This window comes from Macrobrachium rosenbergii, chromosome 15 (genome assembly GCF_040412425.1).
Source record: "Macrobrachium rosenbergii isolate ZJJX-2024 chromosome 15, ASM4041242v1, whole genome shotgun sequence".
Classification (NCBI taxonomy): domain Eukaryota; kingdom Metazoa; phylum Arthropoda; class Malacostraca; order Decapoda; family Palaemonidae; genus Macrobrachium; species Macrobrachium rosenbergii.
This window is the reverse complement of record NC_089755.1, coordinates 54,036,798-54,062,703: the sequence shown is the minus strand read 5'-3', so window position 1 is coordinate 54,062,703 and position 25,906 is coordinate 54,036,798. Positions and strand designations below refer to the sequence as shown.

The 25,906-nt window shown below is 35.5% G+C and overlaps 1 protein-coding gene across 19 annotated transcripts in view; it reads right to left on the bottom strand.

Annotated features, from left to right (window-relative positions):
- LOC136846746 (chloride channel protein 2-like) overlaps nucleotides 1-25,906 on the bottom strand; it is a 169,825-nt gene that overhangs the window by 21,969 nt on the left and 121,950 nt on the right. For 8 of the 19 annotated variants that reach the window (XM_067117936.1, XM_067117933.1, XM_067117935.1 and 5 more), the window contains 11 exons: nucleotides 23,204-23,337; nucleotides 22,176-22,332; nucleotides 21,358-21,483; nucleotides 20,169-20,253; nucleotides 18,248-18,349; nucleotides 10,218-10,320; nucleotides 5,041-5,172; nucleotides 4,178-4,340; nucleotides 3,632-3,747; nucleotides 2,479-2,731; nucleotides 1,811-1,928 (listed from right to left, as the gene is read on the bottom strand). In XM_067117936.1, the coding sequence (XP_066974037.1) occupies nucleotides 1,811-1,928; nucleotides 2,479-2,731; nucleotides 3,632-3,747; nucleotides 4,178-4,340; nucleotides 5,041-5,172; nucleotides 10,218-10,320; nucleotides 18,248-18,349; nucleotides 20,169-20,253; nucleotides 21,358-21,483; nucleotides 22,176-22,332; nucleotides 23,204-23,337 (1,489 nt within the window). Of the gene's footprint in view, nucleotides 1-1,810; nucleotides 1,929-2,478; nucleotides 2,732-3,631; nucleotides 3,748-4,177; nucleotides 4,341-5,040; nucleotides 5,173-8,140; nucleotides 8,244-8,414; nucleotides 8,518-10,217; nucleotides 10,321-18,247; nucleotides 18,350-20,168; nucleotides 20,254-20,702; nucleotides 20,788-21,357; nucleotides 21,484-22,175; nucleotides 22,333-23,203; nucleotides 23,338-25,407; nucleotides 25,444-25,906 lie in introns of all 19 variants that reach the window. The other 11 variants (XM_067117929.1, XM_067117934.1, XM_067117931.1 and 8 more) reach the window with 6 other exon arrangements.

Genomic DNA, 25,906 nt, shown 5'->3' with positions numbered 1-25,906 from the left:
AGAAAATATCTATTTTAAACAAACTCTGAAAATTCATTCATACTTCTGTTGTAAAGTCAGTGAAACTCCTACCTGGTCCCAAGTTCAGATCATCATAGATTCATGACTTTTAAGTCAACCTTGTCCTTTTTAATGTGAAAGTCTATTACAGTATGTATATTGTCAAGTGTTAACGGAGTCCTCACACGTGTACTGCTGTGTACTCATGTTTGTTATTTTCATTCTTCTGTTAATATTCTTCATAATTATGTGTATGCCTTCTTTCAGTGAAGTAAATATCACAACTCAACTTTGATAAAACCTTGCTGTAATTCAGCTTAGCGCAGAGGCTGGCCTCCTTCAGATGTTACTTTTTTATACTGATGGACTCGGTGCTCTCATTCTCTGTTCTCCATGCATGATTTAACAGGCGATACTGTCTCACATTGAGCTTATTCTAAAGAGTTGAGTGATCTGATTCTATTTTTTCTCCTCCACTGAAAACCTTTGAAACTTCCCATCATCTGTATTCCCAGATGGATAAACAATCTCCAGTTTGGGAAGTCTTGCAACTCCTCAAGTGAAAACTCATTAACAAATATAATGTTATCCTCTTTCTCACTGAGTACTCTTGAGACTTAGAGGGAGGTTTACATAAATAATTGCTGGCAATGGAAGATAGGACCTTAAGAAAAACACCCTATATTTGGAATTCTAATAGTTGACCACCCATATTCGTGGGGATGCGTACCACTAATCCCCGCAAATAGCTAAATTTCGCGAATATTAAAAACCCTCTAAACAACTTATAACTGCCTATTTTGATAGCTCAAAACACCAAAAAAAAAACCCTCTAAAAATGCTTATACCTGCATATTTTAATAGTTTTATCACAGTGCATTTAGTCACAAAAATATGAAAATATGAAAAATACTGCGAATAGTTAATTTTCTGCGAATAATGTGTGTATATGTTCCACAGAGAAATCAGCAAATAGGCAGGGGTCCACTGTAGCTCTCCTTCACACTTTCTAAACTTTTAGATCTGCTGAATTTACTTTTCTCAAAACCTTTTATTACTTTCAAACCTAAATATTATTTTCTATTGTTTGGATAAGCCAGGGTTCTTTTGCACTGTGTCCCTATGAGCCACAAAATAAATGTAAAAATATGACCAAGTCAAACACTCTGTTAACTTGATTTACATTAGCTACAAGATGCACAACATTGGTTTCAAGAATACAAGTCCACTGAATCAGGCGAAACAAGACAGAATCTAGTCAAGATTCATTTTTTGCTCATATTCACTTGACTATGAGTTTTAGTGCTTGTCACTTCATTTGCCATAATCATTCTTACACATCGTATATAAATTCAATTTAAAATCTTTATTTATTCTTAAAAACATGATGTTGCTATCAAAATCATCATATAAATTTATTAGAGAAGAGAAAGTTGCATTTAGCTAAAATAACATCTCTGTCATTTTAATCCCTTCTTGGAAGAACCAATCACAAAAATTCTGTGTACTTCAGGTCACAAGAATATAAGCCATTTTTATGAAAGCTGAGAATTCTGGTTCAGTGGGCAGGTTATACTATCTGACTACATAAAGATCAATCCTTCATAAGATGCCTCCAGGAAATATGACTGGAAGAGCTGGTGAATATAAACTAGATTCATTATAATATTTGTAGCTTTTGTCCCATACTCCTTAATTACTACATCATTACTCTACTTATAATCTTTCTCATAGCAACGTCTTTTATGATTACTATCTGTAGTAACAAAAATTAATAAAAAACTCCCATGCTTATAAAACGTCAACTTACTTCTGGGCAGCAAGTTTCCATTTATTGATGACTCTGAGTCTGCGGTCTTTTCCAAGGTGTTCTTCTAGCATTGATATGAGTTCTGATCGCTGTATTGACCCAAGAAGGATCATTGAATCTGTTTAAAATTAAGGAAATATTAATATAAAATCAACTGTAATCTGCATAATTCTACTTGGTAAAGAAAATAATTGACAAGATAATCATGATTATATAAATAAAAAACCAAACCAAAAGAGCCTTTAATAATTCCATTATCAGTTTACTTACTCAGCATCAATTATTCGATACTGACACTGCCACTTTTGAATCAGTCTGTCAAGTTTTTGTTTACAAATGTAATCTCACAGCTTTCACCAAAACATTTATTGGTGGCTTCAATTTCCTTTACCATTTTAAACATCAAGAAACACATTACACATAAAAGCAAGTGTTCAGTTGATCCATTCTTTGAAATATCAAAGAAACAAGGCTTTAAGATGCCTACATTTTCTTCACTTAATTGAAAAAATTACTCCAGAATTTTCTATTCTCTGTTACTCAGTAAAACCATGACAGTTTTTTAGCATTCACCAGGCCAATAGAACCATGGGAAATTTTTACAGAGGGTGAATTGAAAAATCTGCAATATCTTAAAACGGTAGAACTTTAATGGGTATCTAACTTACCTGGAGAGTCAACAAGAGGTAATGATCGAATCTTCTTATGTTCTTTTAGAATGTTTTTCAACTGTCTGTAGGTGATGCCATACCATATATATTTGACATCTCTAACCATAAAATCTTCTACGTAAATATTATATGCCCCGGAAGTCGCAGTAAGGATGTCAGGTAGGTAAGGAAGCTTCTTAATTTGAATAATGGAATCATAAACCGATGGCTGAAGCAATTGAGCAATGGCATTGGCGATGAGAACAGCAATCTGAGGAAAGTATGACAGATTAAGCCCAAACCTTGATCATGCAAACATACCCCCTGGCAATCAAAAAGTACACAAGGACATTCATGTAAACAAACGTATAAACTAATATGAAAATATGCAATAATATAAAAACTTATTATGTAAAAGAAGAATTAATACAAAACATTATAAACTGGACTAATATGAGCAAAGATTTCACTGTACAGTATTAGTAAACATTTTCTTCCTTCCCATACATTTTTAATAAGCTATATCATCAGAAATGATGGCCTGAACAGTATTAACTTTTGAGATATGAAGATAAAAAGAGAGGAAGTTGGAGAGAGGAATGTGGAAAACTGAGTACCTGTTCAAATGTATTACTAAAAAAAGCCTGAAAGGTATCCATACTATAAAGAGAAATTAAGAGGAAAGAAATAAATCAATCAATAACTTAAAACATGACTGAATCATGCATGTCAACAGGTACTCCTCCATAAATCTGGTTCAAGATGAACTTCAGTACAGCTGGAAAAAAAGTGCATATCCCTGCTTAATATGCATGTTATCTTTTACATATATAAAAAAAAATTAAATTAAAAAAAATGACAACAGAGCCAGGGAGACATTCTTGGTTACAGGACTTTCAGGTCTTTACTCTAATATACTCCACAACCCCACAAGGGTTCAGTGTATATTATCATATCACAAGTCACATTAATACTGACTGGAAATTGTATGATAAATCACAATCATTTATTATTTCTAGATTTCAATATTTACATAATTTTCTTTTCTTTACTTGTACAACTACCACAAAAGCTCTTTGCTGTACATAATTCCTTCTACTGCCAAGAGCAAGGAACTAGTAAATAGAAAACCTCTAGAAATACATAAGCATTAAATAAAAGACAATCTTACCATCACTGGAAGGATGTGTGTGATCTGTCCAGTAAGTTCAAACACTATAACAGAAGTCGATATAGTGTGTGTAACAGCACCAGCTAATGCAGCAGCTCCTACGATTGAGTATCCTCCTAAACAATTAAATGAGAAAGATAAAAATGAATGAATGTTTGCAATAAGAGAAAACCAGAGATGTGTCTCCATTTAAGACCAGTTAAGGAGGGAATGACCTTCTTTAAATGACATTGTGGGGTCTACCAATTTGTTCAACAGTAACTGATTACACATGAAGTCGAACATATTTTTCATTTGAAAAACACTGCCCTACAGGTGACTTCCATTCTATTAGAATTAAAACTGATACCTTTGTATTCCCTGGGTTCTGTTTTCAATCTGGGGGCAGCATTAGACCTAATTGTAATGGATAAATTTTTACAAACTCTCTAGGGCTGCACAAGAAAAAAACAAATGATCAGACTTTGATGGCATTATGATTACCACCAAACTAATGACTTGTGGTCTTGGAAAAAATAGTGAGAACAAAAGAAAGTGTATTCATACCAGGTATTATGATATGGTTATGACCTCCATAGCGTAAGCCATTAGGGAATGTGCATGCCATTGCCTCTCCCATAAATCTGCCAAGTGCAGCTCCCATTTTGAAAACTGGAATGAAGATACCTGATGGAACTGGCAAGGTACTGGCAACGACGGTGGCACAAAACTGAAACGATGTTAAATTAATAGCTAAAGTATGTATTTATACTATAAAACTATATTAGGGACTTTTCAATTCATGTATTGATCGTAAAAAACAAATACTGTACTCTACTACTGAGCACTACACAAAAGCTTTGTATAGTGATCCAAAATCTTGGAATCTGCATAAACTTTTTACTTTTAAAAAATTCATCTTCCCTAATCAGAAGTTCACAACATTTTTTTCATTTACCAAAAGTATATTTTACATGATTCAGTACTTGTCAGGGCTCATCTTGTATTTGTTTATCTCTACAGTCAAGCTCTTGATATTCTAAATGGTAAACTGCTATGAACTAACGCTTGTATTTTGGCAGAAAAGGTTTTGCAGCAGGGAAATAAAAGTTTGTATCTAAAAAAATAATGGTTGATGGCCATAGCCTTACACCCATTCTGAGGAAAATTCAATGCTAACACACCATATATTAAATAACAAAAATAATATGAGCCCCTAAAAATTCCTATTTTGAAAGTATCAACAAAACTTCCCTGAAAATACTTTTAAGTAATTGTAAACAGCACACAATATGAATGAGGCTCTCAGTAATGATGTAAAGTTTGGCATAAGTTGAATTATCAATACTTCACAGAGCTAATCTTAAGAAAATAAAGCGAACATGCAAAATAACTGCTTTGTGGAGTCATCCATTACGTTAGCCACCTACCGTAAAAGTTATGTAGACAATGAGGTTAACAAAAACTCCAGTCCAAGGCGTTCTCCAGTTCTCTACAATCTCAAATTCTTGGACTGAAAGTTCTTCCTTGGTCCAAGTGACATTGCTAAACAAATCCACTACCTGAAATATTTCACAAAGAGATGATGAAAGACAGTCACACTGTTATGTTGAATTTATACATAAAAAATGATAAAAATTTCTCTGAATAGTATGAACACAGGCACCAAGCTTCATTCATTATTCATCAAGTATTATGAAGTCTACTGAAATGGCAAAAGAATAAGCAAGAAAGAACAATGAAGATTAAGCCCTTTCAGATTATTCTTTCACAGTTGCATTAAAACAATGAAAAACCTGTTAAATTTAAGAATGAACATCAATGACAGCGATGAGGTTTCTAGCTCTGAATCCCATTTTTCAGACAGTAATTACTCATGCCAATGAAAAGACTACGTGCAAGCCTGATGTGAAATTCATTAATGCCATAAAAAATTTACAAAATATTGCCTACTGTATTTGCATGTGGAAATATTAATGCACCTTGAAAAAGAAGTCATCTTCCAAATGGTAAAACTTTTGCTATAAAAGACCATACTTTTATTTACATGAGTGTATAATACCAAGAGAAGTAACGCACAAGTCTCTAATTCTTCTTTGGCATTTACTTTATTATTTTCTTTCCAGCTTCTGATATGTATTTTCTAGAGTAAATGGAAGGAGACACCAAAATAATAAGTTTTTAGTGCACTATCAGCAATCTTCTAATGGGAAAACACTGAGATTAAGATACTTATTTATAGATACCTCTCAAAAACAAAGAATTACGAATGAAGCGAAAGTGATTCTTCTACTGACGTGATCTCTAAGGCCAATTCTATGGCACCAATATAATGTTCTCCCTCTAGAATGAAGTTACTAAGCTATCCACCCCACCTAGAATGGATCATGCCTTGCTGCAGGACGTAAAATGTTTTGTTTTACAGAAGGGCGAAAAGGTACTGAGATATACAACACTCTTTGGGAAAGGTATGGTTTGTTTCTCACAGAGGCTGAAGGTCATGCTGTACCAAAAATGTACTCCTTTGGTATTTCGGTTCACACTTTTGCCACAAGGAAATAGTCTCCAAGGGGTAAGCAAACTCTCAGCTGGAATGGTATGTAAGCTAATAAAAGTATAGGATCCTAATGTAATGTTAGGCTACGGTATGTTATTAAGAAAATAAAGTTCGCGTAAATTTTTTTTTTACATAACCTGATATCTGGCACCTAATGAAAACTCTCATTTCTAAAGCAACTTCAATATTTTTCATTAAACAATGCAATTGTTCCCTTAAATCATAGTTTTGTCAACATTGCAAATTGATGAATTCCTTCCCATTTGTGGAATTATTACTTTATTAAAGACAAATTCTTATTGAATGATGATAGCAGACATGTTTCCTTGAGGAAACAGATTGGCTATTATCTTTGGAAAAGGAAAAGATTTATTTAAACTTGGGATAATTATATCCAAATATGAAATGTGGTTCAGAGAGTTTATGTTCCAGCAGAAAATCAATGCAATTTGACTGTAAAGGAAACCTTTCTGGTGCAACTATCGAACATTATGAACTTTTTGGTGTACACTCAACAGTTCCTACTTTGCCTAAACTAGATAAGCTCTGTCACACACTGTCCGAAAGACAAGACAATCCTTGGCTGATATGTTTGACAGTAAGGAAAGCAATGAGAAACTAAATATGCCTCATTCCTGTATCCCAAATTGTTAACTGGTCTAAACAATGCTTTTTCACATAAGATCAATAATTATTCACCTCAGCCATTCCTTAACATCCTTTCCTTGATTCACACAAATCTTACATATCTTAGTCAATCACTGCAGAACACCCTCACTTTTATACTGTGGCATCTCATTTGTAATCCCCTTAACTTCAGGTGCCCTTCCATTCTTTAACCATTCAATTGCTGCTTCTAAAATCCTGAACCGTCATTTTTATATGCATTTTCAAATTATCAAGGACTAATTCCACTCTTGCATACAAACAAGCCTCCCTTTTGACATGGTACTGGGCTTTATAGAAACCTTCAAAACACTTGATTTCTTAGCAAAAAGTCTCTGCATGGTAAATTGCTTATCATACTGTTCTCTACATTTCTTTTTAAATTTACAACTGAAAACTGAAGTACTGAATTCTTGCTGAATCAAATCTTTATATTTGCAATTTTCTAATTCTACACTGCATTTTCTCATAAACATTACACTTCTTACTTTCCTTTTGCACAATTTTGCTCTCTAAAGCATTTGCTCAAATGAATTACTAAATTTTCATTTCCTTCCTCTTTTCTCTTTCATTTTTTCCTTGAGTACATTAGTCATCATGTTACATACTGTACCTACACGATACTGCATTCTGCTCTTCAAATATGCTTTTAGCCATCAATTGTTTTGACTAGTTTCTTATTTCCTCATTTTACCATGCAATTACTTTGCAACACAGGATTCCTAAATAAATATGTTCCCGTTCTCTTCCCTCTCCTTTTGTATCATTACAACTATCTAGTCCTATGCAGCTACAACCAGAATCTATTCCTCTCGACTCAGAGAATCCATTTTATATTCTGTATATTTCTTCTAAACTCTTCCCACTATGGTACTTTTAAAAAAACTACTTTGACCTCTTTCAATCACAAACAAATATCACAATGCCTCATCACTCCATATCAAAGAGGAAATGTCGAATGATTACATACTATGACCATTTCCTGCCTCAAAAAACAATGCCACTAATATTAATTCAATTCATCATTATTGTACTATAAAAATCATGCTCTTTTCTACCTAGCATAAGTCATAATTTGATATCCTATTACACCGCTAATAATAATTTACAATGTTTAGAGCAGAATGCTACAAGGAAGATAATGTCGAAGATGAACTTTCTGCGAGTTCCATGATATACATGCCATGTAAAAATGCTGAGAGCACAATAACCTAAAAGGGAAAAATACTAGCATCTTAATACTGCTACTGGAGAGTACAAGAATAAGTTGTGGGAAGTAAAGGGTAGGGTTGTTGGACAAAGCTTACTTGGTGATGTGTGGTCAGGTGAGCAACAAGGAACTGGCCCATACCATCCGGGAACGTAATGGACATGATGACCACTGTTAACAGCAGAGGGAACAACAACCGGCTGCAGGCAGAGAAAGAAAAACATGGGGCAGAGTGCCCATGTAAGGTGGCTTGCTTAGGATTCAAAAGAAGGACCAGGAATCCTTTCAAAAATAGGACGCCTATCAAAAAAGTCTTTGGCGCACTTGTATGGGTGTGGTCGTTTTAAAATTGTACTTTAGAGACGACCTACCTGGTGATGGGTTGACAGATGGGCTGCTATAAACTGCCCCAAGGCACCAGGAAACTGGATAGTGAGCAGGATGAGCGTCGTCAAGACTGGATATGCGAATCGGCTGACAGATAAAAAGACAATTACCTAAAAGATCCTTTCCTGAATAGAGCTTCTAGAGGAAAGGTTGTGGTTGTAGAAAATGAAACGCAAGGAAAGGCCGATGGGAGTAGCTAATAATGCTATGAACACAACTTAGCACAAAGAGTAAAGAAAAAACAAAAATACATCATACTGCTCCTGATGTGGTAAAAATGCCAACAATAAGTGTGTAACAATCTCTGCAGGTGCAAAGGAATAGTAGAAGTCTGCATGGTCTCAAATGACAGTTTCGGAAGACCTACAGTGATTTTCATTAGACAATGGAAAATTCATGCCAATGTACTTCTAATGAAATATAATATTGAGCAAGGGATACATTTGCTGCTCTCTGAAACATTCAAATGAGAATAAACATACATGCAATACATCATTCATCAGTTTGGTTATAAAACATACCTTACCTTGGAAAACAGAGGATCTTTCTTGATCCTGAATATTGGAGACTGCTAAAAGCATGTTTAGAAAACAAAAATAGTTCACACATATAAGTACGGTAGGCTACAGTATTTCCACAATGCATATACTGTACAATACACCATTAACAAGGTGACAATGTACTGAGTACTGTAATAACACCTAAACTCCACATGAACAATGCATGAAAGACTATCACATACTGACATGAAAGAACAAATATACTGTATAATGTTTACTGTATATGATTGGCAGACTGTATTTCAACATTTAACAGTGAATGTTAAAATCTAAAAACTATAAAACATTTATTCAAATGCAATTATGTGACAATACAATAATTTTTGGTACATAAAACAGCGAGTTCTTAGTTATAAAATTATACTTGCTAAATATGAGTTAATTCTGATGTAAAACTTTTATTTAGCAACGGTATGGCATAACCAGTGATTAACCCAACGTAACTGCTAGCATAAACTGTGCTATGGCACATTATAAGATGTGCCCCAATTTCAGGGAGCAGAGGTTTGGCTAATATCTATGTGATGGCTGTTAGCTGAGGCGTATCTTAAAATGCCTTCTGCACAAAACAGAAAGCACAAAGGTGACTAAAATCTACTATTTTTTGTTGTTAAAAGTTGGAACAAGAAAGAACTTCACAACCTAGGCTGATGTAATGAGTTCTTCCCCAAGTCAGCTTAAACTGACCACTACTATTCATGAAGCTTAAAATTCTTTTTCATATTCCTGCAATGAGGATTGCAAAATATACTTACTGGGGCATGGCATACCTCTTCCGGAAAAAACCTTCAGCAAATTTAACATAAAATCATATGCTCCTTGTCAAAAATTTTGCATTAATTTCAGTGGTATTTAAATATTCAAATCAATCAATGGTTTATATTTCACAAAACTTAAAAAAATTATTCAAAGCAAAGCGCAACAGCAATGAACTATCACACTGTGAACACCAGAATGCAATGTGAGGTACACCAAATTCACAGCTATCTGAATTTAATACTAAAACTTTTCAAAATATTTTTATATGTATAAATTAACAAAAAAGGTTGTTCAGACTCCCTGATAACTTAATTTTGAAAACTATGAAAAACAAATTTCATTGGCATATAAAAACAAAGTTTACTCTAAAATGAATATTTCAAAAGGTCATTGCTGTTGCCAGTGCTAAACAAACCATGTTCGACATTCAAGCTTACCTAGAAGTTATACATAAAGCCTAAAACTTACTTGGTGATGGTTGGTCATTCCTCCAGCCATGAATTGCCCAAAGCCGGGAGGAAAAGTCAGGGTTGAGAGCAAAAGCATGATAACAAGGGGATACAACAGACGGCTGTTATGGGATAAAAATAGGAACAGGAAATGTCATGCAGGTTCTGACATACATACAAGATAAGTTCATGATATAAACCTTATGCGAGTGTTTTTCAAGCCCATTGTGGAGCATGAAAAACACTACAAATATATAACAGAATTCATTCACATGACTATAAATTACCCAAAATAAATCACTAACATTATATCAAGCTCTTATAATTTAAACTTGGCAATACATATGACATGCATCTACAGTTATCAAAGTGATGATAACATTCATTTCCTCAAACACTGATAACAGTACATAAACTTTTCATATACTATTGGTTACGCACAGTCCCTATTAATCCCTAAAACAGAAACAAGTTCGATAATCACTATAGTACTTAACATTAAAGAACATTTTTCACACTAAACAAATTAACATCTGTTATCACACACCATTTATCATGAAATAGCCTTTAACTGTGTGGGATGCATCTAGGTGCATTAAGCAAAAACTTCCTAAAAAGAACAGTTCACAACTATCTACATTTAATACTAAAATGTCACATGTGGCTTAATATTTCTATAAATCTATAAACTGACAAAAATGATTGTTAAGACTTACAGATATTTTTTTAATTTTTTAAAACTATAAAAAGAAATTTGAGTAATAAAACAATCCCCCATTACTCAACATACCCATCACTATTCCTCCTCCTCCTACTGTGCACCTCCTTTGAGTACTTATGTGCTGCCTTTCTCTCAAGGTTATTTCAGCATGTCTTGTCTCCAGCTTGTTTCTGCGAGAGGCACTTCTTATTATGCAGTTACTGATTATGTACATCTCTTTTGCTTGTTTGTGTCCACAAACAGTCCACTGTGTTATGGCTGATGTTCTTATTAGTGACTTTTCTGGCAATACAAGCTTATGAGATGGGCCTGATGTACAGTATTGCATCAGTTACCATGCCTGAGTTTCTGTATGACAACAACTTATTTGCTTACCATATGCAATCCTGTTTGCCTGTTACATTTTACAATTTTTCCTGCTTCAAGTATAACTCCAGCCAACATTATTTCCCTTGCTTTATTCATGCCATTGCGTGTTATGCTTTGCCATGTTTTCTTACATCTATGTGTATGTGTTTAAAACTTTAAATGTAAGGCAGTCCCCAGTTAACGACGGTGTTTCTGTTCCCGGCTGAGCGCAATAACCAAAAATATCGATAGCCCAAACATGACAATAATTATGGTAATAAATGGCATTTACGACGTTGTAAGCGCCAATAAACTGCTTAACAGCCCCATTAACTGCTTAACGATGCCGATAACCGCTTTCCGACACCGATAAACTGCTTGCCGACACCAAAAATTGCTTAACGTCGCCAAAAATCTGGTTAACGATGTCTCTAGCCAAGCGTCATAAAACCAAAATGCATTAACCAATGCTGCCGATAAGCACAGACTACCTTATAAATACAATGACATTTTAAATCTAAATGCTAATTTTCAAAATTTCAATTTTGCAGTGTTTGGTGTTTTAAAACAGGTTTGGCAGCTTTCTGTGTTTGTTTAATTAATTATCCATTTTTGCATTCCTTTCAATTCATCATCAACTCTGGCACCCTCCTCCCTTTTCCTGTCTCTCAGATGGAGATTTGCATAGTAGAATGAAGAACATCAGTAGATATGTTGAGCAATACCATGTTGGCTGAGCATGTGTGGTGGAACCATTCTTTTTGGAATTTTCATGCTTTGTGAAACTGAATGCATCCCGCAAAGTTAATGGCTATTTTATAATGAAGGGGTTTGTATAAAAACTTCTTTTATTGCAAAAACACAGAGTACCCATATAAATCAACATAAGTAACTAATCAATACTCTTACTACTTTCTGACTTACCACTATCATTTTTCTTCAAGGTATACCATGAACTAACCTTAATACTGTTCATAAGTACACACAAGATGCAACAACTATGCCACAAAATTAGAAAATTTCTCTTAATTTAAAGTACTCACAAATTAGGCCTAAAGAAAATACACAATTGGACATGAACCCAACATATTCCAACACAGCACTATTATTCCTTTAGATTTACTAGTACAGCATTAGAAAGGGGACTAAATGCAGTCATTTGCTGTCATAAATGTAAAATGAAACAGTCATCATTATAAATATTTTAATTTCTTATCTTTTTCAAACATTGGAATCACAATGGATTTCATCAAAACTAGGTTTAATTGTGCATTTGTTTCCTACTGTTTAAGATAACCTCTGAATAGGCTTTGCTGATACTGTATCATCATTTTCGTGAAAGTGTTCTGTATACAGGTCAATTTTGCTCAAATACAACAGGGATATGATAGGAATACAAACAGCGTACAACTTCTGAAAAACTGATTCTGTTGTCGTCACATCAGCAGCCATATTTAATTCATGTCCAGTTACTGTACATGTACCCTACTTATCCAAGCAAAGGCCAGTAGCAACAATTCTGTCCTTATGAGCCTATTAATAATGCAGACAACTCCAAGCCACACCAATCTGATAGATCTTGAAAGAAACGTTCCAGTTAGAATGACCAGATATTGCTCCACTGTCCCAAAAGGCAATGTGTCATTCCTCCTCATAGCTTGATCAAAGGCAGTTGGGCTGCTGTGCTTCCCAGGATTATCGCCACTTATTTTACACCTGTGCACATTCTATTATACAGTAATATCTTCCTTCATTTTGCAAGGGAATTTTGTATAAACTTTTGCAGTTTTCCTTGATTTATTTGTTTACTCAATAATTTATGCCTTTTAGTCTACCAGTCCAAAATAGTAGTTACCTTTGTTTCTCTATTCCATCTCACCTACTCATTTATGTATATTACTTATGCCTTTATTATTACCACAATATTTTGCATTTTACTTCTGAGATTAATACCCTTTCCCCTCTGTTAGTTTTATAGGGAATATCCAGTATCTACATTCATCATACACCTATTTCACAGAGCCCCTGCAACTTCATGAATGGAGTTTATCCAACATATTATAAGGGGAAGAGTGGCATTTAATTCTTAGCAAGAGCAGCTATTGCCACCCCTTGCAGGTCCTCAACCACTTTGGGCGTGGTTTATTGCTTTGTGTAATGAAATGGGTTCCTATCCACTCAAAGCTTCTGCTCCCATACTTGGTGGCCCCTCTGGAAACACAAGTTAGCCTTGAGAAATGACTCACTGCTTTACAGGACAATGAAAGCGTCTAACTGTATAAACAATGTATGTTTCATGGATAACTGCACAAAACACTAAGCCTCTTATAGTGCCTAATAACTGAAACTTGATGATCTCAGTTGCTGTGGCATCACAGCCTACTCTAAAAACACCTACTCGTAAAAACCATTTCTTAATATCAAACTACTCATTCAAGTCTCAATGTGCCTGGTACTTAACATTCAAGATCTTACGTTTTCATGGTTTCAGATTTCTGAAAGTCGTCTAAAGCTAGAGTTAAACAAAAACTAAACTATATATTATTAGTCAAAAGCAAAAAGCAATAATTTTCTGACTTATTCATTTCGGATGAGCTGTATAGTACAACTTCAATAAAAAAACCTTTTTACAATTGTCATCTGACCTCAGTCCCCTTTCCTTTGAACACACGTGCACACATATACGTGTACGGACACACAAGCTCACATGGCCCTATGAAATGAAGCAAGATGAAAAGCTCATCTATGAATAAGTTAACACCTTCCAAGGTATTTTAGCTAAAAAGACATAAAGACTGAAGGCAGAGTTCAGAAAACCTGATGAGAGAGTTACAAACTTATTTGTAATCCAAATAAAGAAGAGAGATATAGACTAAAACATTGACAGTGCATTCAGCTGATTACAATCTCATGTATAAACTTGTTCTTTCAAAGATTATCTAGGTAGCCTAATAAAGGGAGTTCTACTCTACGAATGAGAGCAAGCAGTAATGATGATGGTCTCAGAATTATTCACACTTTGCAAGCAGCATCCAAGAAACAAAGGATATGGTGTACATTTTTAAGTAAAAACTAATGACTGGACACTAACTTCAAGTACAGTGTAACATTCTATCTAAGGTATGAGAACAGACACTTATGCAATGCATTCCAAAATTAAAAGGATCTCATGGAAAACCCAATAATCACAGAAACAAAATTAGATTACGTCTCAAGTTTCATAAGTATAAAGTCCAACTTCAAAAAAACAGCAATGACAGAGAATTAAAGTGCAAGAAAATTTAAGTAAACTTTCAAGTTAAGAACAAAACACCTCAGAGCAGTATAAAACACTGGGTAAGTACAATCCTTAAAAAGAAGAGGACTACAGAGGGAGACATGGAAAGAATGGAAGACTGAAAAAAATGATACGGTCTCTCCGAAAAACAAAGCTGGCAATCAACTGAAAATATTGGAGCCATGCTATGTATGAGTCAGGGCAATATTGTATGGCATTCATAAAATCAAAAGACCATGTATGCATAAGGAACCATCAACACTAAGTCTGAAGGACTGCACAGAATAATTATGAAAAAGGAATCAGCTTGAAAGCAACATTACGGTAAATGTGCCAAAGAATACTGACTGAAAACAAAAACTAAAACAAATAGGCGAAGGAGGGGAGATGGAATATGCTAAAGCAACCGTCATGCAATTTCTTGAGATTATAACTGAAAATCATGCAGCTACTGTGGAAGCCTAACCAAATCGCACTATCCAAGAGCTCGCACAGGGAAATGGAATTCTTACACGTAAATCTGGAAAGCTGAATGGAACAGGAAGGTAAAGTGTAAAATTTCCAAATTAGTGAGGAATAGTACACTATAAGAATAAGAAATTTACACCTATTATTCCACTAATTAGTAATAGAGTAGCACCACAGGACCATTTTCTAATACCGTATATCATTTGTACAGAAGAGCAGAGATAACTTCCTAACATCGAAATTATCAAGACAAGGTAATTTTGTCATTTACAATGAAATGAGATATTTTCAAAATACTCCTGTAAGTGTTTAGGTGTAGAAATAGTTCATATGATTCTAATTACATAATAACTGGTACACTGTATGATAACCTGCTGAAAAATAAAATTGTAAAGTTTGATTAAGAAATGTTTAATTTTGTGAAACGTATATTTTTATTACTGATGATTCCAATAAAAAATTCTCAACTCATTCAATGTGTTTAGTGTTTATACAGCATTTAACTTTTATTACACTGGCCTAAGAAAGACTGGGTCATCCTGGTCTAATAACAGAAAGTTAACTAAGAAAAGATTATCAATTTTGGAGAGTACAAACCAAGAAATAACTCTTGCTAAATTTTTACATCCCTCTTATTTTACCTATGCATGTTGCACAATTAGTCAAAAGTCACTCTTGAAAGATTAAAAGTATTCTATTCTCCAGGGCAAACATCCCATTATATGGAGGAAAGGGCCCAGAGGACACTGTTCCTCTACCAACAGGTTTCATGAAATCAAAACGGCAGTACGGTACGTGCCCAACTCCATGACAAATTCTCTCAAGTGTAACAAATGAAGTCAATATACAAATTACTATTTTTCTTTGGAATAATTAGCAATTAAAGATCTTATAATTAAAGATAAAACCTTTAAACTTATTTCAGTCATTTAACCCTTATATTTTAGAGTGGAAACCATAACAGACTCCTGAAGAGATTTGGAAGCTCTTTCATGAATATCCTTCAAGGGCCCTACCATACTTTAGCAAAATCTTAAGGATTCCCTTCTAGAACCTTACAACACTTTAGCTACATCATAACTGTTACAAGTTTCACTAAAAATCTAAAGAATAAGGATGGCACACAGCAGACAGAAAGCAATAATTACGATGATATTTAAGTGCTGCACCATAATTCCGGCTACAGCCAGGCTCATGAGGTCACTAGCAGATTCTAATAACTAATGCTGTAAACGTAACGTCAATGAAACTTATTGGTTGCAGAGTTTACTATAAGTCACAAACTCAGTGCTAAGTAGCCAAGTACACCTAAAGGAAGGCACACCTTGCAGAGTTTACTATAAGTCACAGACTCAGTGCTAAGTAGCCAAGTACACCTAAAGGAAGGCACACTTCCATAATTAACACATACTCTTCTGAGATATGGACTCTTTAAATTTTCTTAAAAGAAAGAAGTACAGTATCTCTGAAGGCTATGACTACACTGACCAAGATCAACAGGTATGATATTATAAATAAGTTAATCAAAAGCTCACATATGAAAAGAGAAAGCCAGAAAGGTGAACTAATAAATAGATGAAAAAAAAAATGTAAATAAAGACAAATCATTACACATTAAGGAACTACTGTGACATGAATTAAGGTAAAGGTATCTTGTGAATACCAGTGTTCAAGTCAAGGGAATGAAAGATCTGTGGTACTGAGCAGTGTCAAATCAAGGACTTGCTAAGGACTGTGGGTGGCAACACTGTGAGGAGAATGCTCTAACCCAAGGGACACAGGTGAAAAAAAATGGGCCACACTGAAAGAAACTTCAAGCATAAAAATATTGTGGTGATGATATTCTTTATCATAACAACAGTTACTGGATAAAGAATATAGACCGCTTAAGCAATTCTGCCAACAATTTAGAGATCGAAAAAAAGAACAATAATTACTGATTAGAACTGCAAGAAAAATAATGAATGCTCATGACTTTTTTTTTATTCAGGGATGAAAGGAAGTGCTGAGAATCATACCCTTTACCTACAATCAAATAATGTCGGGCGGCAGCTTTGCAGGTTTTATTTCAACAGCATGATGTAGCAACCTTATTCTTTGGACTTTGATGTCAATGTCTGTAATATTAAGGGCTTTTCGACCTACAATAAGCATTTTCATGTAAATGTTCTAAATGTTCCCTCTCTATCAGGAAAACATCCATAATTATGTACAACATTATCTGTTCTGTAACTATAGCATAAATATTTTAGATAATGTATCATAACCAAACAAAACCCCACATACACACACGTCAAAAACATTTTTCATAAACAGAAACTTCACAATTTATCAGAGAAGTACAATGTTACTCCTGACAATTAAGTCATATTCAGTTTTTTTGGAAGGAATAGAAACCTTATATAGATTCTAGTCAGAATACTACTAACTAATTACTTGAAAATAAGAGTTAGATGAGGATTCTTCCCACACATTATTATAAGTTCAAAGTATCAAAAACTCCACACAGTTATGTCCAACATATTTCATATAATAAGATTCTTGGCAAAACCCTGTTAACAGTTCGGGTTCAGATCTAGAAACTGAACTGGCAAGAATAAAATATGGAGAAAAATGCTATGAGGTGTCAAGTTAGTATTGAGAAATTAGTAATGATGGTTAGGGAAAAATGATTAACATTACAACTGGTACATTTATTGCTACTAACTAAGCAGCTATAATCTATACACAGGAAAATCAGCTCAAATATCTGCCTTGTTGCCTTTACAGGTTAGTTACATAACTTATAGAATTGCACACGAGATAAAGCGGTAACATAAACCTATGAAAACTTTGAACAACTGCCCAAGTAGGTAACCGTACAGTCTAATAAATTATATATAACCAAAAAGTAATAAATCTGATAGGCATGCAAGCATTGCCAATGAGCTCATTTTCTGGCATCTCCCCAGACTATGAACAATAACCTATTCACCCAAAATATCTTAAAAAGTAACTGAAGGGGAGAGTGTGGCCTGAAACTCTGAGTAATGTTAAACAGGACTCATGCATCAAGTCGTAGCCATCCAAAGTGGCAAAAATCTTTGTTTTGAACAATATACAGAAAGAATGAAATAATTAATCAATGCTAGTTACTGGCTAAGTATTACTAATCATTTGTCAACTAAGGGATCTTTGTCTTTCTAAAATGATTTCAAATTGACGAACGCAAATCAGCATCTGTTAAAATACATACCTCTTTTGAAGAAATGCCTTCATCTTCTTGTTTTTACGCATGAATATAACATACTGACGATGGACCCAGACGAAGAGTGCGCCCAAAAATCCGCTCATTACTCTGTTGGCATTTACACATAAAAGTAAAACTCAGGTTAGGACTTGCGCAATGAATGGTAAAGCACTTATAAAACTATACTATAACCCTAGATATATCTATGCCATAAGGACATACAAGTATACATTACATAATTTTTGTGTTATCTTACACATTCAAGAATACACAATTTAAATTCAGTTAACACCTGTCTGTCAGTGATAGATGCAGAGCTGAACAGTGAAACTGACCCAAAAATAAGTTAATAAAAGGGTAGTGTACAATCAAGACCACAGGTCATTTGAAGAACTACAGTATTGGGTCTGGAAGAAAGATGCCTTCACATACACACTTTTACAAACACAGAGGCCAATATTTTTCAGGAACAAATGTGGTTAATACTGTATAATCACCGGAATGATACCCTGTATGACTTGGAAGTCGTAGCTGGGTGTAGCATTTTTGCATTAATTCTTTATACAGTACAGGCAGTCCCCGGTTTACGACGGTTCCAGCTTACGACGTTCGAGGTTCGGCGCTTTTCAAATATATTCATCAGAAATTATTTCCCGGCTTACGACGCATGTTCGGGGTTACGAGCGTCGTCGCCGATCCAACGGAAGAAATTTGGCCCCAAAACGGCAGAATAAGTAATCATAATTTGAAGGTTTTTTTGATGTAAAACTCAATAATAATGCAGTTTACGTCATTTTCAATGCACCCAGAGCATTAAAAGTAAGGTTTTCTTATGATTTTTGACGATTTTCGACGATTTTCTGGTTTACGACGATTTTCGGGTTACAACGCGGCGCAAGAACGGAACCCCAGTCGTAAACCGGGGACCGCCTGTATAGGACAATAAGAAACAACTTTACAAAAACTGAATGTGATATCTACAGTACACAGTATTACAGATTATCATGAAAAACCAACATTAAGTCTGCAAAGCAAACAAGTGTATTTAAGCTAGAAAACAGACATTGCTTTGCACATAAAGAACTTTTTTCTGTTTCTCAACCTTCTTGCATTACCTTAAGGTCTACCGAACACAAAAATTACTTTGATGAAAAAAAAAAAAGAGCATATCTTACTGATAGAGGTATGTTTCAAACATGAGTCAGTTAGAAAATACCAATGAAATTTATTAAAAATGCATGAAAATCTTGAACTCATACCATCAACTGTGCTCATTACTAACAACGCTATAATCTGACTCCAAAATGTACACTTACTCCTGAAGAAGAGATGGGACCAACAAAATTTGTGAAGCTTATGTCAAGCCCATGTGATGGAAGTTGAGAGCAAATTTAAACATGACACAAACATGACTTTACTAATTCATAATAAATCTTTTTAAAAGATGAAAACAAAGAATTTCTAAAGCTTAATACAGAGGATTAAATTTCCCATTCACAACTGAAACATTTTAAATCGGCTCATTCATCCCTGACCATCAGTATGTGCTGAATTCAAATTTATTTGACTTTGGCTTATTGGAGTTGCTACTTTTTCTTATTGTTTTGTGCCAATTCAATTTTAAGCAACCAGCAATATCAAAAAATATAATGCACCTCTTCATCAACTGCATCATTTTATCTCAGATGGACTTCTAGCTAGCAAATTCAAAATGGGCATCAACCAGTAAAATAAATCATGCAAGGATACACTCTGAGAAGCATAGGTGTTCTTATAGCATCCAAAGCAACATCTTTACTCCATCAAAAGCACACTGCAGTGTGCTATGTAAAAGCAATGTTCAATGTTGCTGGAACTCTCTAAAGTTTTAGGCAAAGTAACTGACAAAAGAAACATTGTAATAAAAGCAAGAATATGGAAGCCTTACCCAACCAGAGCAAAGACGAACAACTCCTGAGGATCGAATGGATATCCAACCTTGAAGTCAGTCTTGAAGAGGGCAGTCAGGGTTTCTGGAGAAACAGGCATTAAGATATGGGGGTGCGAAAAATAACACTCACTGATTTCTTTCCAAATCTGCACACCCTGGATAAAGCTGCAACCTCTAAGTGAAAAACCATGCTGCAATAACACCCAAAAGCAGACCTCAACCAGGGAAGAAAATATGCCATAAAATAATAGTCCTTCTGATGCAGTCAAATCAGCATAGCAGGGAATACAAAAAAAAAAAAATAGTCATGAGGAACAATTTCTGTCAACTGACAAACTATTTTTAAATTTTTTTCTGGTAAATTGCTGTAACTATGTTCATGTGGAAGTCTGGAAGTTAGTGACTCATGCTGCATTCGATAACGAGTCAAATCAAAGGAGAACATCAAGGATAAAATGGATGCATATGTGAATTTGAGGTCTTCTTCACTCCTTTGGGGACAACCCTTACTGATAAGGGGATGCCTCTTACCCAATAAGAGAGAACACGACAATCTCTTGAGGATCAAAAGGAATGTCCACTTTGTAGGAGGTCTCGAAGAGGGGCGTCAGAGTGTCTGTTAGAAGAGGTTAATTACGTACGCATAGGAGGCAGATATTACCTCATCACCAAATTAACTCTAATGTCTGCAACTACAAAATCCTAGTATTAGACCTATGAAAAAAAAAAAAAGCTTCTAGTACTTACAAGCACTAAGTAACGACATAAAATAAAAATGTTGCATTGCTCCTGTGACCATACAAGAATATATGTACAAACTCTACCAAAGCATGTAAGTCAGACTACAGTTATGTGTTTAAATTACCATTAACATCCATAATGTTATACATGAGCAAACATTTGTTACAATACTACAAGATACATTCATAATTAGTAACTTGGAATTACTGGAATAGTTTTGATGACAATTACCACGCTGAAAATTAGAACACACCAATAGGTCCTTTGAAGAAGCCTTATCCCTAAATGAAAGTTTTATTTCTTATTTCATCAGGAAACAAACATATATGGCCAGATAGCTGTTGGAGACCCATAGAAAAGCTACACCCATCTTTACTAAGTTTGAAAAAGAGATACAGGGGTGAAGACATTTCTTGTTTTCCCAGAAGACTATAAAATACCGTACCTTCATCGTTGAACCACACAGCTAGTAGACGGAACATCATGGCACCGCAAACAGCAGCAAAAAATCCTCGCCAGTAGTTCCGAACCGCAAAGTATACGCTGGTTACCTCTATGCTGAACAACACACCTGAAGAGAGTAGAAAATTGTAATTTCAACTGTAATTTAAGGTACAGATAATTAAATCATACAAAAGTGCCAGAAACTGATCAGCGAAGTACATCCTCGGCCCTAACGCTCAGAGACCGTGCAATGCAATTGCAAGGAATGTTGGGAAACACTCAGCAATGTGCAAACTTGAAAATATGTGGTAGTCCCCAACAGTATTTAAAAAAAAATGGGCTTTCGCTAATGTGGAATGTTTTAGGTATGCAATTATAACACTTTTTTGTTTGTCTTACAGTAAATTCTGCTGGTACAGGCTGCAATTAATATGCAGTAAACACTAAGATGTCCTATGGACAAAGAATGGATAAAATAATAATTCTGCTAGCCATACTCTATCATCACAAACAATGTTACAATAAGTAAAAATATAACAGTCTAAAAAGCCCATGTTTTCATACCCAAGCAAACGTTATCTTACTATAATGACCACTGGAATCTAAAACCTCTGAGGAGGTTGCATATTAAATCCGCGTAAAAATGAGGCTGGCAAAGGACATGCAAATAAAGGAAAAATTAAAGGATTACAAACAGAAACGAGACGAGAAAAACAAAAAGAATGGGACGACTAATACATGGCCCCCTCGACGACCCAAAAAGGAATACCTGTAGAGGTCCTTGTTTTTCAGATCATAACCAAGGAGACCAAAACTCACCGCCAATCGGTGCAGCAAACGAGCAAGCAACACCCACAGCACAGGCAGCGGCAAGCATCTCGGAGTTCCGGGATTCATTCTCGTATATTCCTTTGAATGACGTCACCGCCTTCGACAACAAAGTGGCCACTATACTGGCGATATGCACGAAGGGACCCTGGGGAGATGAATAGCATGATTATAAGACCATCATGGTTTTGGTAGTTTACAGGAGTGCGTTAGACTTCCACAGTGCATAAAGCAGAAAAAAAAACATTTCCAAGTGAAAAAATTATTATAAAACACCACATTACACATAAAGAATAAGTGAAATTTAGGGGACATGGCTACACAGAGAGCACTCAATAGTAAATATGAGTCTTTTCATTCTCGCTTAAGTTCAGGCTGTTTAACAATTCCACCCCTTGATCAAAATGTCAGCCGACATACAATAACACCGCTAGGTATAACTGCTTTTGTTTAGGGGCCTAGCTGCACAAGCGTGACTTCCTGATTGGGTTTGAGTGTTGTTTGGAAGCATGTGCATTGGTACATCTACTCTTACTGCTTACACACATAAATAATGTTGGTGGGTGTATGTTATGAAAGAATGTGTGTCAGGACCTAGGCCTTTTAAACCCTAGGTGGCAAATTCCTGAAATGTATGCTAGTACTATTGCACCAGACCCAGTTTTTTTTTGCCATGCCCCTAAGTTAGGTTAGGTTAGATTGGGTAACTGCCTTCATAAGTAATTGGGGTGTGGGAAACATATGAGATTATTTTCAAAAAAATTCTATGGTTAGTTTTTGAGATATGGCGGCCCCCTTTTTTCAGGGAAAGGACCCGGTACTCGGTTACATCTCCCGGAAATGCGACCGGTAGAATCAAAGTTCAGGATAAATACTCTTCCCAGCATTCAAACTGCGATCCATAATAAAGTTCTTAATATGAAGGCATGGCAAAGGGCTGATAGGGGACTTACTATTCGGATTTTTTTTATACAAAAGGAAAGAAAAATAAAGAAAAAATATACAATCTGAAAACTCACTTCTTTGCCGAGGGGTAAACCGGAACCCAGCGTCGCTGTCAAACCTATAACTTTCGCGATCAGCGTTTTAAATGTCAGGTACTCCTTCAAGACGACGCCTCGTAAAATGGTCTTCATCTCCGGGATACCAGAACCTTTGTAGAGAGAGAGAAAAGGTAAAAGAAGTTTAGATTTTTGGTGTAAAGTCGTGACGAGGGCGGGACAGCTGACCATACTTCATCTATGATACTAATGGATACTGATTATGAACAATAATATCTATTGCTCTTAAAAATTGACATAAACTAAAGTATATATATAACCCTCGCCTTCAGAAGTAAAGTAAGACTCATAAGCCAATATGACACGTTATTAAAATTCTAGTCTTCAAAAGTGGACACTGTGATTTTTCAAGTAAGACTGACAACTGCATTTACTCGAGAATGAACAAAACCAATTGGAAAAAAAATGAAAGCTCTGAATTCGTCATTTTTTAATCTATTCGGAAGTAGTGAATGTTTGAGAGACTGCTAGTGCTTATTCTCTTTTATGCGGGCGTGTACGCCCGCATTTAGGCTGACCTCAGCGCTCAATTTGAATTCATCATATCTTGAGTGTCACCATATTAGCGGCTAACTTATCACAATGATTAAAAGGTAAAAAAAAAAGCATCTTGCACGCCAAAAGCATCAAGTCAGCAGATACAAAAATGAAATATCTTTGGCGAGTCACTCTGGTGTCAAGAATTCTGGTTTGCTGGTTAGTGCATTCCACAGGGAAAAATAAAAAATAATGAGAAGCAAGACAGAAAAACAGTACTCTTGTCTGCACAAATTATCCGACAAAAGCGACCTTTTTTTAATTCATTATCAGCACAAAGGGCAGAGGAGGAGGAGGAGGAGGAGGAGGAGGAGGAGAGGGAGTATCGGGATCGGAACATACGTATTAAAGCTGCGAGCTGGTGAACTAATGGGGGAGATATAAGGCTGCTGAAATATTCAAGGATGTGTCTATATGACCGACAGTTCCATAAACTTTACCCAGTGATTTCCGCTCTTATTACAGTTCCAGTTTAAAAGAAGAAGTGACAATGATTAGAGAAGAGAAAAAAAAAGTAGTGCCCCGTTGCCTGAGACCACTTGCTAGTGTGCCTAGGTGTCAGATTTATTTATGATCTTGAAGAGGAAATCCTCGTCCGCTTCGCATCACCCCCACAGCAAGCGAGAGAGCCAATACTAAAAGATAAGCAAAGAGAACCAATACCAAAAGGCAAGTATTAATTCTGTGACTTTGAAACGTTAATTCTGTGGCTTTAGTAAAGATTTAAATCAATGATAAACCAATATATTTCGTCTGCATCAACCCCTTGATCTTATCCTGGTGACCAGCTTACTAGGAACCAAAAATATGTTTTTATTTAAGCACTAATTCCAGCTATGTAAGTCTACACTTTTATGTTATGGGCTCCGGCAACTGCTCCATCAATTTAATCAATATTGAATTTCGTGATTGAAATGATTCGAATAGCGTAATGCCGGTTACGAGGACACATCCAAAAATGATAGTGACGGGTAAGAGTATTCCTGTTAATGCAATCTGCAATACTAGGGATGATGAATTATGTTCAAGGAAATCAATGGAAATCGAGTTATGATTCCCCGCCATCTGACACAAATACAGAACAAAGAAAGTTTTCTACTGTAATTTGAAAAACTTAAGGACATGAAACTTGACGCTTTCGTAATGATTACAGTACTGCAGATGTGCATAAGCCTAGGGATACCACCCGTCACATTTAACTAACACTTAGGCACACGGCAAAACTTCAAAAAAATAAAGGGTAGAAGAAAAATTTGTCCTTAAAACCTTCATCATGACATCATTACCACGAGTGCGCACTAGACGTGACCTCACAATGAGATTAATAGCCATCAAAAAAGAAAATAAATTAGACAAATGCACGAGGCCGGAAAAGGTTGTGGACACGACGCTACAAGGAGTCTCCCACAAGGGACCACGGAGGCTCGAGTTCAAAAAAGGTTCAAAGGTTCACTCCAAGAAGCGGATCTCACACCGCGGGAATAGTAATAAGATTAGATGGCGAGGGATAGGTGTTTGTGACCTGAGAGTCAATAATAATAATAATAATAATAAGAGTTAATAAGGGTGTCATATTTCGTGAGGTCACGAGTCTAGCTATAACTTGACGGTCGTGGTTCTACCACCTTTGAGCAGAGCGATAATCTCTGGGATGCCTGAACCTGTAAGGGCGGGGGAGTGGAAAAGCTGTTTAGGGGTCACTTTCGGCTTCGAGTGGTCAAATCATGACCTCCATTTAGTGCAAGTGGTCATATCACGACCTCCATTTAGTTACAAGTGGTCAAATCATGACCTCCATTTAGTTACAAGTGGTCAAATCATGACCTCCATTTAGTTACAAGTGGTCAAATCATGACCTCATTTAGTTACAAGTGGTCAAATCATGACCTCCATTTAGTTACAAGTGGTCAAATCATGACCTCCATTTAGTTACAAGTGGTCAAATCATGACCTCCATTTAGTTACAAGTGGTCAATCATGACCCCCATTTAGTACTAGACAGATTACAAAAAAAAGGCAAAATTCTCTACTTTGGCATTACAATAAACTATGCATCTATTTCTACAAGCAAATTGCATATTTCAATGGGGGTGGGAGGGAATTATTACATGATCTATGATGACG